Here is a 13,668-nt window from a genome sequence, read left to right on the forward strand (position 1 = left end):
CCTTGCTATTTGAAAGAGTGTGCCTTAATGTTCCTTTTAATGGTGAGAGTCTCTTAGTATGTTTTAAATAGGGGGAAGAGTTGACTCCACCCACCCTGTGGCCAGTACATTCAGAGTACACTGTGTTCAACCATTCATTTTAACAACTAGCCCATCACAGCAGCTTAACGATTTGGGGCTGCTGGAGTATCAGCCTTGGTGCCACATCTGTAACTCTGTGTGGTCTGTACCTTGGAGAACTGAGGTTCCTGGGGGACCCTTTCCCTTCTTTTCCAGAGGAGAATTGAGAAGAAGGAGCACCCAGTGCTTTGACAATCCTGGCCTTTGCTGGCTCTGGGCCCCTCCACCTACTTTTCAGCCTCTTCTTCCTGAGAGACACCATCTCGTAGAGCTGCCTCTCGATCAGCCCATCTGCCTTCTTCTCATCCAGCCAGTTGCTGCAAGGGAAGGTCTGCTGGATGCCAGTGAAGGGGCACAAAATCACCACCTGGGGGAGCAGATCACATCTCCTACAGTAGGTCCCCTGGCTGGGACTTCTTTGTAATGTTCAACAGCCTCCTTAGCCCCACGCTGAGTGTTGTCTGCATTACTACCCTCAAGGAATGTCACTTTTCTTCCCACTGCCTATCTCATTAAATCTTAGATCAAGAAATACCTCCTCTAAGAAATCTTCCCAAGTAGGTATCATCCATATTCCAATTTACTAGCCCAAACCTCAAAACATTTTTCTCTATACACATACCCTTTTTGAATACCATGTTTCCTTATGCACATTGTAAAATCTCCACCTGAACCAAATTAACTAGAATACTAAATTAATACTCTATATTTGTCTTGTGGAAAAAAGGTCAATCACATAAAAGGTAATTAATATCTATAATTTAATACAAAAACTAACTACCCTCTTCAGGACTTGATCCTTATTTAACCTTCTCTCCTACATCTTCTCCATCTCTACCCACATTCTGAACTTACAGGTTTAGAACATGGCATTCTAACCTTCTCTCCTACACCTTCTCCATCTCTACCCACATTCTGAACTTATGGGTTTAGAACATGGCATTCTATCTAACCCAGACACACCTAGACGTTTTGAAGAGAAGCATCAGAATGCCAAAGACAGAGATCTTAAGAGCATCAAGAGAGAAAAGACAGATGATGGCAATTGGACTAACAGAAGCCAGAGGATATTGGGGGGTGGGGGCATTAGAACTCAATCTAGAATTCTGTATCCTGAAATTTCTTTCAAGAATGAAAATGAAATAAAATAATTCTCAAATTAACAAAAACAGAGTTTACCACCAATAGACCTTACTTAACCAAAGGAACTTCTAAAGCATAGTACTTCAGGAGGAAGAAGAAAATTGACACCAGAAAAGAGGTCTTAGATGCAAGAAGAATTGGCAAGCAAACACACTGGCAAAGAGGTAGATAAATCTGGACAAATATGACTCTACAAAACAACAGCATATAATATGTGAATTTAAAAATAATTTAAAGGAGAGCTAAAATACTCTACTTTCAAAATTGGCATGCAACCTAGATGCAGAGTTATTACCATTAGAAATTTCTAAGGTTCTTGATTTGTCTAAGAGGGAATTAGAGATGGTGGTTAAATTTAGGTCTTGTCACAGTAAGTATGTATGCTAAAATTTCAATAGTAACCACTAAAAAAGCCAGAAAGAGTGTATAATTTCCAAATCACTATCAAGAAAAAAAACCCACAACCAATCAGTTAAAAAAAAAAAAAAAAGAAAGACATAGTAAAAGCAGGACAAACAGACATGTTAATAATTATAAAAAACAGAAATGACTAAATTTATCAGTTAAAAGCTAGATAGTATCAGATAAGATTGTGATAAAGATTCAATTAACCAGAAGGTTATACTAATTCTACATCTCACAATGTAGCCTAAAACTATATACAGCAAAAATTGTTAGTTCTACAGTAAGAAATTTAAATATCTACCACTGACATTGGAAATTTCAACACATCTTTCTTCGTAATTAATAGATCAAACAGACAAAACGTTATTAAGGAGATAGAAGATTCAAAAACAAAAATAACAAACTGAATTTAATAAATAAAATCAAAATCTTAAATTCAACTCTTGGAACATATATATAAATTGAAGCACATTGTAAAGTAAATGTCAAAAAATTTTTAAATGGCATCCACCATTGAGAAGACCTTAAAGATGGCAGAGGAGTAAGACGTGGAGATCACCTTCCTCCCCACAAATACATCAAAAATACATCTAAATGTGCAACAACTCCTAAAGAACACAAATACATCAAAAGAACACCTACTGAACGCTGGCAGAAGACCTCAGACTTCCCTAAAGACAAGAAACTCCCCACGTAGCTGGGTAGGGAAAAAGAAAAAGAAAAAACAGAAACAAAAAAAATAGGGAGGGGACCTACACCTCTGGGAGGGAGCTGTGAAGGAGGAAAAGTTTCCACACACTAGGAAGCCCCGTCACTGGTGGAAACGGGAGTGGGCTTGGGGGAAGCTTTGGAGCCATGGAGGAGAGTGCAGCAATAGGGCTGCAGAGGGCAAAGTGGAGAGATTCCTGCAAAGAGGATCGGGGCCAACCAGCCCTCACCAGCCTGAGAGGTTTGTCTGCTCACCCGCCGGGACAGGTGGGGGCTGGGAGCTGAGGCTCGGGCTTCGGAGATCAGATCCCAGGGAGAGGACAGGGGTTGGCTATGTGAACACAGCCAGAAGGGGCTAGTGCACCACAGCTAACCAGGAGGGAGTCCGGGAAAAAGTCTGCAACTTCCTAAGAGTCAAGAGACTGTTGTTTCGGGGTGCACGAGGAGAGGAGATTCAGAGCACTGCCTAAAAGAGCTTCAGAGAGAGGTGTGAGCCACAGCTATCAGTGCGGACACCAGAGACAGGCATGAAATGCTAAGGCTGCTGCTGCAGCCACCAAGAATCCTGTGTGCAAGCACAGATCACTATCCACACCTCCCCTTCCGGGAGCCTGTGCAGCCCGCCACTGCCAGGGTCCCATGATCCAGGGACAACTTCCCCAGGAGAACACATGGCGCACCTCAGGCTGTTGCAATGTCACACTGGCCTCTGCCGCCGCAGGTTCGTGCCACATTCTGTACCCCTCTCTCCCCCAGCCTGAGTGAGCCAGAGCCCCCTAATCAGCCCTCCTTTAACCCCCTCCTGTATGGGTGAAGAACAGATGCCAGAGTGCGACCTACATGCAGAGGCAGGGCCAAATCCAAAGCTGAAACCCAGGAGCTGCATGGATAAACAAGAGAAAGGGAAATTTCTCTGTGCAGCCTCAGGAACAGCAGATTAAATCTTCACAATCAATTGTTGTACCCTGCATCTGTGGAATACCTGATTAGACAATGAATCCACCCAAAATTGAGGTGGTAGACTTTGGGAGCAATTGTAGACTTTGGGTTTGCTGTATGCAACTGACTAGTTTCTGATTTTTATGTTTAACTTAGTATGGCTTTTAGCGCTTGTTATCATTGGTGGATTTGTTTATTAGTTTGGTTGCTCTCTTCTTTTTTTTAAATTACTTTAAAAATATTTTTATTTTAATAATTTTTTTAAAACTTTATTTATTTTATTTTATTTTTCTTTCCTTCTTTTTTTCCCTCCCTTTTCTTCTGAGCCATGTGGCTGACAGGGTCTTGGTGCTCTGGCTGGGTGTCAGGCCTGTGCCGCTGAGGTGGGAGAGCCGAGTTCAGGAAATTGGACCACCAGAGACCTTCCGGCCCCACGTAATATCAACTGGCGAGAGTTCACCCAGAGATCTCCATCTCAACGCGAAGACCCAGCTCCACTCAATGACCAGCAAGCTCCAGTGCTGGACACCCCATGCCAAACAACTAGAAAGACAGGAACACAACCCCACCCATTAGCAGAGAGGCTGCCTAAAATCATAATAAGGCCACAGACATCCCAAAACACACCACTGGACATGGTCCTGCCCACTAGAAAGACAAGATCCAGCCTCATCCACCAGAACACAGGCAACCAGTCCCCTCCACAAGGAAGCCTACACAACCCACTGAACCAACCTTACCCACTGGGGGCAGACACAAGAAACAACAGGAACTACAAACTTGCAGGCTGCAAAAAGGAGACCCCAAACACAGTAAGTTAAGCAAAATGAGAAGACAGAGAAATACTCAGCAGGTGAAGGAGCAAGGTAAAAACCCACCAGGCCAAACAAATGAAGAAGAAATAGGCAGTCTACCTGAAAAGGAATTCAGAGTAATGATAGTAAAGATGATCCAAAATCCTGGAAATAGAATGGAGAAAATATAAGAAACTTTTAACAAGGACCTAGAAGAGCTAAAGAGCAAACAAACAGAGAGGAACAACACAATAAATGAAATTAAAAATTCTCTAGAAGAAATCAATAGCAGAATAACTGAGGCAGAAGAACGGATAGGTGACCTAGAAGATAAAATAGTGGAAATAACTACCACAGAGCAGAATAAAAAAAAAAAAGAATGAAAAGAATTGAGGACAGTCTCAGAGATCTGGGACAACAGTAAATAGGAGTCCCAGAAGAAGAAGAGAAAGAGAAAGGGACTTGGAAAATGTTTGAAGAGATTATAGTTGAAAACTTCCTTAATATGGGAAAGGAAATAGTTAATCAAGTCCAAGAAGTGCAGAGAGTCCCATACAGGATAAATCCAAGAAGAAACATGCCAAGAAACATATTAATCAAACTATCAAAAATTAAATACAAAGAAAAAATATTAAAAGCAGCAAGGGGAAAACAACAAATAACATACAAGGGAATCCCCATAAGGTTAACAGCTGATCTTTCAGCAGAAACTCTGCAAGCCAGAAGTGAGTGGCAGGACATACTTAAAGTGATGAAAGGGAAAAACTTACAACCAAGATTACTCTACCCAGCAAGGATCTCATTCAGATTCAACAGAGAAATTTAAACTTTTACAGACAAGAAAAAGTTAAGAGAATTCAGCACCACCAAACCAGGTTTACGACAAATGCTAAAGGAACTTCTCTTGGCAGGAAACAGAAGAGAAGGAAAAGACATACAACAACAAACCCCAAACAATTAAGAAAATGGTAATAGGAACATACATATCGATAACTACCTTAAATGTAAATGGATTAAATGCTCCAACCAAAAGACATAGACTGACTGAATGGATACAAAAACAGGACCTGTATATATGCTGTCTACAAGAGACCGACTTCAGACATAGGGACACATACAGACTGCAAGTGAGGGGATGGAAAAACGTATTCCATGCAAATGGAAATCAAAAGAAAACTATAGTAGTAATTCTCATATCAGACAAAATAGACTTTAAAATAAAGACTATTACAAGAGACAAAGAAGGACACTACATAATGATCAAGGGATCAATCCAAGAAGAAGATATAGGAATTGTAAATATTTATGCACCCAACGTAGGAGTACCCCAATACAAAAGGCAAATGCTAACAGCCATAAAAGGGGAAATTGACAGTAACATAATCATAGTAGGGGACTTTAATAACACCCCACTTTCACCAATGGACAGATCATCAAAAATGAAAATAAATAAGGAAACACAAGCTTTAAGTGACACATTAAACAAGATGGGCTTAACTGATATTTTTGGGACATTCCATCCAAAAACAACAGAATACACTTTCTTCTCAAGTGCGCATGGAACATTCTCCAGGATAAATCACATCTTGGGTCACAAATCAAGCCTCAGTAAATTTAAGAAAATTGAAATCATATCAAGCATCTTTTCTGACCACAACGCTATGAGATTAGAAATGAATTAAAGGGAAAAAAACGTAAAAAACACAAATACATGGAGGCTAAACAATACGTTACTAAATAACCAAGAGATCACTGAAGAAATCAAAGAGGAAATCAAAAAATACCTAGAGACAAATGACAATGAAAACACGACGATCCAAAACCTATGGGATGCAGCAAAAGCATTTCTTTTTTTTTATTTCTATTTTTTTTATTAGTTTCTGCTTTATAACAAAGTGAATCAGTCATACATATACATCTGTTCCCATATCCCAAAAGCATTTCTAAGAGGGCAGTTTATAGCTATACAAGCCTACCTCAAGAAACAAGAAAAATCTCAACTAAACAATCTAAACTTACACCTAAAGGAACTAGAGAAAGAACAAACAAAACCCAAAGTTAGCAGAAGGAAAGAAATCATAAAGATCAGAGCAGAAATAAATGAAGTAGAAACAAAAAAAGCAATAGCAAAGATCAATAAAGCTAAAAGGTGGTTCTTTGTGAAGATAAGAAAACTTGGTAAACCATTAGCCAGACTCATCAAGAAAAAGAGGGAGAGGACTCAAATCAGTAAAATCAGAAATGAAAAAGGAGAAGTTACAACAGACACCACAGAAATACAAAGCATCCTAAGAGACTACCACAAGCAACTCTATGCCAATAAAATGGACAACTTGGAAGAAATGGACAAATTCTTAGAAAAGTATAACCTTCCAAGACTGAACCAGGAAGAAACAGAAAATATGAACAGACAAATAACAAGTAATTAAATTGAAACTGTGATTTAAAATCTTCCAACAAAGAAAAGTCCAGGACCAGATGGCTTCACAGGTGAATTCTATCAAATATTTACACAAGAGTTAACACCCATCCTTCTCAAACTCTTCCAAAAAATTGCAGAGGAAGGAACACTCCCAAACTCATTCTATCAGGCCACCATCACCCTGATACCAAAACCAGACAAAGATACTAAAAAAAAAAAAGAAAATTACAGACCAATATCACTGATGAATATAGATGCAAAAATCCTCAACAAAATACTAGCAAACAGAATCCAACAACACATTAAAAGGATCATACACCATGACCAAGTGGGATTTATCCCAGGGATACATGGATTCTTCAATATATGCAAATCAATCAATGTGATACACCATATTAACAAATTGAAAAATAAAAACCATATGATCATCTCAGTAGATGCAGAAAAAGCTTTTGAGGGCTTCCCTGGTGGCACAGTGGTTGAGAGTCCGCCTGCCGATGCAGGGGACACGGGTTCATGCCCCGGACTGGGAGGATCCCTCATGCCGCAGAGCGGCTGGGCCCATGAGCCATGGCCGCTGAGCCTGTACATCCGGAGCCTGTGCTCCACAACGGGAGAGGCCACAACAGTGAGAGGCCTGCGTACCGCAAAAAAAAGAAAAAAAAAGAAAAGAAAAGAAAAAGCTTTTGACAAAATTCAACACCCATTTATGATAAAAACTCTCCAGAAAGTGGGCATACAGGGAACCTACCTCAACATAATAAAGGCCATATACGACAAACCCACAGCAAACATCATTCTCAATGGTGAAAAACTGAAAGCATTTCCTCTAAGATCAGGAATGAGACAAGGATGTCCACTCTCACCACTATTATTCAACATGGTTTTGGAAGTCCTAGCCACGGCAATCAAAGAAGAAAAGAAATAAAATGAATACAAATTGGAAAAGAAGAAGTAAAACGGTCACTGTTTGCAGATGACATGATACTATACATAGAGAATCCTAAAAAAGCCTCCAGAAAACTACTAGAGCTAATCAATGAATTTGGTAAAGTTGCAGGATAGAAAATTAATTCACAGAAATCTCTTGCATTCCTATACACTAATGATGAAAACCTGAAGGAGAAATTATGGAAACACTCCCATTTACCATTGCAACAAAAAGAATAAAATACCTAGGAATAAACCCACCTAGGGAAACAAAAACCTGTATGCAGAAAACTATAAGACACTGATGAAAGAAATTAAAGATGATACCAACAGATGGAGAGATATACCACATTCTTGGATTGGAAGAATCAATATAGTGAAAATGACTATACTACCCAAAGCAATCTACAGATTCAATGTAATCCCTGTCAAATTACCAATGGCATTTTTTATGGAACTAGAACAAATTATCTTCAAATTTGTATGGAGACACAAAAGACCCCAAATAGCCAAAGCAGTCTTGAGGGAAAAAAAATGGAGCTGGAGGAATCAGACTCCCTGACTTCAGACTATACTACAAAGCTACAGTAATCAAGACAACATAGTATTGGCACAAAAGCAGAAATATAGATCAATGGAACAAGATAGAAAGCTCGGAGATAAACCCATGCACCTAGGATCAACTAATCTATGAGAAAGGAGGCAAAGATATACAATGGAGAAAAGACAGTCTCTTCAATCAGTGGTGTTGGGAATACTGGACAGCTACATGGAAAAGAATGAAATTAGAACACTCCCTAACACCATACACAAAAATAAATTCAAAATGGATTCAAGACCTAAATGTAAGATGGGACACTATAAAACTCTTAGAGGAAAACATAGGAAGAACACTCTTTGACATAAATCACAGCAAGATGTTTTTTTCATCCACCTCCTACAGTAATGGAAATAAAAACATAAATAAACAAATGGGACCTAATGAAACTTCAAAGCTTTTGCACAGCAATGGAAACCATAAACAAGATGAAAAGACAACCCTCAGAATGGGAGAACATATTTGCAAACAAATCAACGGACAAAGGATTAATCCTCAAAATACATAAACAGCTCATGCAGCTCAATATTAAAGAAACAAACAACCCAATCTAAAAATGGGCAGAAAACCTAAATAGACATTTCTCCAAAGAAGACATACAGATGGCCAAGAACCACATGAAAAGCTGCTCAACATCACTAATTGTTAGAGAAATGCAAATCAAAACTACAATGAGGTATCACCTCACACCAGTTAGAACAGGCATCATCAGAAAATCTACAAACAACAAATGCTGGAGAGGGTGTGGAGAAAAGGGTACCCTCCTGCACTGTTGGTGGGAATGTAAATTGATACAGCCACTATGGAGAACAGTATGGAGGTTCCTTAAAAAACTAAAAATAGAATTACCATATGATCCAGCAATCCCACTACTGGGCATATATCCCGAGAAAACCATAATTCAAAAAGACACATGCACCCCAATGTTCGTTGCAGCACTATTTACAATAGCCAGGTCATGGAAGCAACCTAAATGCCCATCGACAGATGAATGGATAAAGAAGATGCGGTACATATATACAATGGAATATTACTCAGCCATAAAAAAGAAGGAAATTGAGTAATTTGTTGAGACGTGGATGGATCTAGAGACTGTCATACATAGTGAAGTAAGTCAGAAAGAGAAAAACAAATATCGTTTATTAACGCATGTATGTGGAACCTAGAAAAATGGTACAGATGAACCGGTTTGCAGGGCAGGAGTTGAGACCCAGATGCAGAGAACAAACGTATGGACACCAAGGGGGGAAAACTGCGGTGGAGTGGGGATGGTGGTGTGCTGTATTGGGCGATTGGGATTGACATGTATACACTGATGTGTATAAAATTGATGACTAATAAGAACCTGCAGTATAAAAAACAAACAAACAAGCAAACAAAAGCAACTCATACTAAACTTTCTTTGGGTTATTTGTATGGAAATATATTAATATAAATGTTTCAGACGTTACATGAAATTTCTAAAAATCTTGTATGTTCTGGTATAATGTTATAAGTCATTATTCTAGTTATTACTTTAAAATGTATATCTCAGAAATAACTAAATTTCCTTGTCAATTGCATTATTATGAACTTTCATCAAATCTTTAACCGTGGTCATTTTTAAGTCTTTTATCATTTACAGACAGTTCTGGGTGTACTCTGATGCTTTCACAAAAATGTTCCTATAGACGGGTTTCATCTTTAAGGAATTCATGGAAAAGACTCTGACAAGTGCAGGTTTCTGGTAACTGACAATACTGCTGAATTGAATGAATAAGCATTTTCAGAACTCTAATGGAAAACTGATGAATTCATAAAAGTGCTAACAAAAGATCAAGATGAAAAAAATTAATTACATGGGACTGAGTGAACTGATGAGGATGGTTATAATTTTTGTGACTTTCTGTTTGAATAAAAAAAAAAATGGCCCCATGAGAGGGATTTCTCAGTACTTTGTAACTGGTGCAAAGGAAGTAGAACGTAGGATTCAGATTAGAGTTTGTATTTGCAAGTTAAAGAGAAGGGTTGAATCAGGGCAGGGTCCTCCCCGGCCTCCCTTACCTTCTCACAGTACCAGCCTCTATTGACTCCCACATTGCCATGTCCGATGGAGACCCGGCTCAATGGGCTGAGGAGGACAGCCAGCTCGATGTTGAAGATGTCTGTGCGGCCACGGTCAAACACACCGCCCTCCAGGAAGATTTTCCCACTGTTCTTATTCCCTCTGGCCCCGTACATGACCAGGTAGATTTTGGATTTGGTCCCAGCACCCCGGACATCCCCAGTGAAGACGGTGACAATATATGAGATGGCTGGTATGGAAACAACAGGGGGAAGGAGAGGGTTCAGTGCAAGCTGACAACAATATCCTACCCACCTTCTCCGCCACCTGACCACACCTCCCTAAGCCCTCCCTCTGCTGTACATCCCCATCTCCCTAAGTCCTCCTCCCCCAGACGACATCTAGTGCCCCTTTCCACTTCACTTTATCTTTTTTGGAGTTGGTGTGTCAGTGCATCTGAGTTTAGGAACAAACTGCAGGTTACAGGAAGCTGCCAGCCCCCATTACAGGAAACTAACAAAGAGAAGGAAGAGCTTGGGTTGGTTAAGAATAGTACTTATTATTAATGCTAATTACCATGTGCATATTATTAATAGCTGCCAGATGAATTCTATTATGTCTCATTTAATTATAATAGTCAACTCAATTAAGAGAGATTTATATTCAGGACTCTCTGATTCATGGAGCTTGCTCTTTTGCACATAACTTAAAAACATAACTCTTAATAGAGGGCACGAATGTCCTCCTTTACCACCTGAGGTGGTAGGATGCGGAAGATTGAGGGAGGGAGAGGACATTGTGGGTTGGGCCATTTGGGGTTTTGGTCAGTCAGAAGGCAATGTGAGGACATAACCTCCTCCAGCAAGAGGAGATTAAACTCTGAGATGAGACAGACTAAAGGAAAACACCAAAGACAAACATTTGAACAGGAAACTATAGGAAATTCTGCTAAGGTGTGGTCTGCCTTTTTTCACACTGTCCCAGAGTCTAAGGCAAGTGGTACTTTAAGCCTTGTTAGTCCCCCACTTCCCTTTCATCCTACCCACATCCCCTGATCTCAGAGAAATAAAATGTCTTTGGGAGATAGCACATGCAACTACATGGATGCATTATTCATTCATACATTCGCACCTTCCCTTGCTCAACAAACATTTACTGAGTGCTTACTCTATGACAGGTCTTGGGAGACTATGAAGATAAAAAGGAATAGCCACTGCCCTCAAAGAGTGTGTGTCCAGCTTTATTTCACAACACATGGACAGATGGTGTTCTCACACTAGACATACTGCCATAGCCTAGGTTGTCAGCAATTCCAGCCTCTCACTGTCATTTTTCCTCGTCTACCACTGGAAGCAAGTAATAGTAACACAGTTAAAGGGGGCATATTAAATCTCCTCTAGTGGATGTTTTAAGTAAATAATTTGCAAACTATAGAATACAAAGTCGTGACACACCCGACAATGTGGCGCCCCTCACCCAGGCCAAGGCGCCATAATGCCATGGCTGAAAAGCACTGGAGAAGAGGGGCCTTTGGTTTCCTAAACAATAGCAATCACGTTCCTCCCAAAACGTCTGGAGCAAGAGGAGGGAGAGATGGCCCTGTCCAGAGGGGGTAGGGGACGCTTCAGAGGAAGTGACTGGAAGCAGGAATTTGAGAAGCAGAAAGAAGAGAAATGGCACCACAGGCTGAGGAGAAAGCATATTCCGAAGAGAAAGGAAGACAAAGAGTAAGGCCAGCAGCTAAGGGGAGGGGAGAGGGAAGGCATGTGGGTGAGGTGGGGGCAACAGGGAGAGGGGGTAGGTGTGGGAAAGAGTGAAAGGTGTGCAGATCGGGGGAGGGAGAGGGAGTGTGTGTGGAAGTGGTAGCAGAAGATGTTGAAAGATGCTGCTGAAATGGTCAGTTGGAGCCCAATCGTGGAGCAATTTTATCTTATACCCCAGAACTTGGACTCATTCTCTCTGCAGTGGGAGCCATGGGAGGGTCTGTCCCAGAGCATGTTCTCAGCTGTGCGCGTTCACCAACATTGATATTCTGGAACATCTATGAACTTCTATGCTGGGAGCTTCAGGTTTTCCATGGAACTCACACAGGGTAGAGATTTAGGAGGCAGACCAAATCCTGGATTTGTCACTTATCAGCTGTGTGACCTTGAACAGGTCTCTTAACTTGTGACTCAGTTTCCTCTACTATGAAATGGGAACAGTAACCGTTCCCATACTACAGGGCTGTTGTGAGTATTAGAGGGGATGACATGAGTCAGGTGCCTAGAGAGAGTCTGCCATATAGGAAGCGCTCAATAGCAGGAGGAGGTAAGAGTCGGTCAACATCCTCATAAATATCCACGTGTCGGGAGTTCACATCCTGGCTCTGTCCTGTGACGTCCTGTAACTTCTCTTGCCCTGGGAAGTCAGTATCTGCTCAGGGGCGCCTCCTCATCACCTCTGGTATCAGCAGAGCCCCAGACTCCAGCCCGGGGGCACAGAACACTTTCAGGGGCAGGAGGAATGTTGTCTAAAGACATGGCTGCTTCCCACTTGATTGCAGGCCTCCAGACCCACAGATGAGAACACTGACCCTCAGGCAGAAAGTGAAATATTAGCCAATTGGGCCTCCCCTTTCTTCCGTTCTACCTGTGGTCTCAGCTCCGCCCACTAAGATATCCCTCTGAATTTTGCCATCGTCTTCATCCAAGGCCAGCCAGCGGTTAAGAGGGAAATCATATTTTCTTTTGTTCCCAATATCTTCAATGACAATCTGGGAAGGAGAAGAGAGGGAAGGAAGGTTAAGTGTCATTGAGGTCACACCTGGTGACTGAATCCATTCCTCCATCACTTGAGTGAACTCCAAGTATACTTTCTCATCTTCCTCGTGGCCCAAGGAAAACTTATCACAAGGACACACCTGTTGTCAGGAAAACCTTGCAAAGCACTGAGAGTCAAACAGGGATGACTGACAATTAACTCCTTGAATTACTGAGCCTTGTTCCCTCCTCTGCTAAGGATCATTTAAAAAATGCTATGCAAGAAACTTAGCAGGATGGACCCTGTGAGACTGGGGTGCTAGAACTGGAAGCCTGGATTTACAGACAGCATCAAGACCACCATCTTCCTCACCTGCTGAAGGTTGGGATTCTGACCTTCTTGCTGAGAAGCAGAGTCCACACAAAGGGAACTACATGCCCTGAATCTGGCACACAGAATCCCAGTATCTGGTGACCAGGTTGGAAAAGGTCAGCCACTGACAGTGAAGTTAGGAGAACTGAGCATCCATGAAGCCCCCACGGGGACTCACATGTGAGCTAGGTTGGCGAGGCTGAGATAAATGTGTTTTCTAGAGCTCATCAAGGAGCTGAGGGGCCCTCCTAAAATGTCCCAGGAACATCCAACTGAAAACTCACTCTTAGATAAGTGTGATCGTCAATAACCAGACCGAGTCCTCCAGTCATAATGGGAAGGCAGATGCATCTGGTGACAGACAGGGTGAGTTGGAAAGTAAAAATATCTGCCCAGGTACTCCCAGGACTGCCTGACAGAGTGGGGCTCCGATTTTCAGTGAAAGACTCAC

At 41.2% G+C, this 13,668-nt stretch overlaps 1 protein-coding gene across 3 annotated transcripts in view; it reads right to left on the reverse strand.

The window, feature by feature from the left end:
- Positions 1 to 13,668, reverse strand: part of LOXHD1 (lipoxygenase homology PLAT domains 1) — a gene marked incomplete at both ends in the record, with an annotated part of 210,750 nt that overhangs the window by 146,208 nt on the left and 50,874 nt on the right. For all 3 annotated transcript variants that reach the window (XM_082640798.1, XM_082640797.1, XM_082640796.1), the window contains 3 exons: positions 352 to 487; positions 10,103 to 10,353; positions 12,735 to 12,858. In XM_082640798.1, coding sequence (XP_082496924.1) covers positions 352 to 487; positions 10,103 to 10,353; positions 12,735 to 12,858 — 511 coding nt within the window. The remainder of the gene's footprint in view (positions 1 to 351; positions 488 to 10,102; positions 10,354 to 12,734; positions 12,859 to 13,668) is intronic.

This window comes from Mesoplodon mirus (genome assembly GCF_964341445.2).
Source record: "Mesoplodon mirus genome assembly, chromosome: 13".
NCBI classification, from domain to species: Eukaryota; Metazoa; Chordata; class Mammalia; order Artiodactyla; family Ziphiidae; genus Mesoplodon; species Mesoplodon mirus.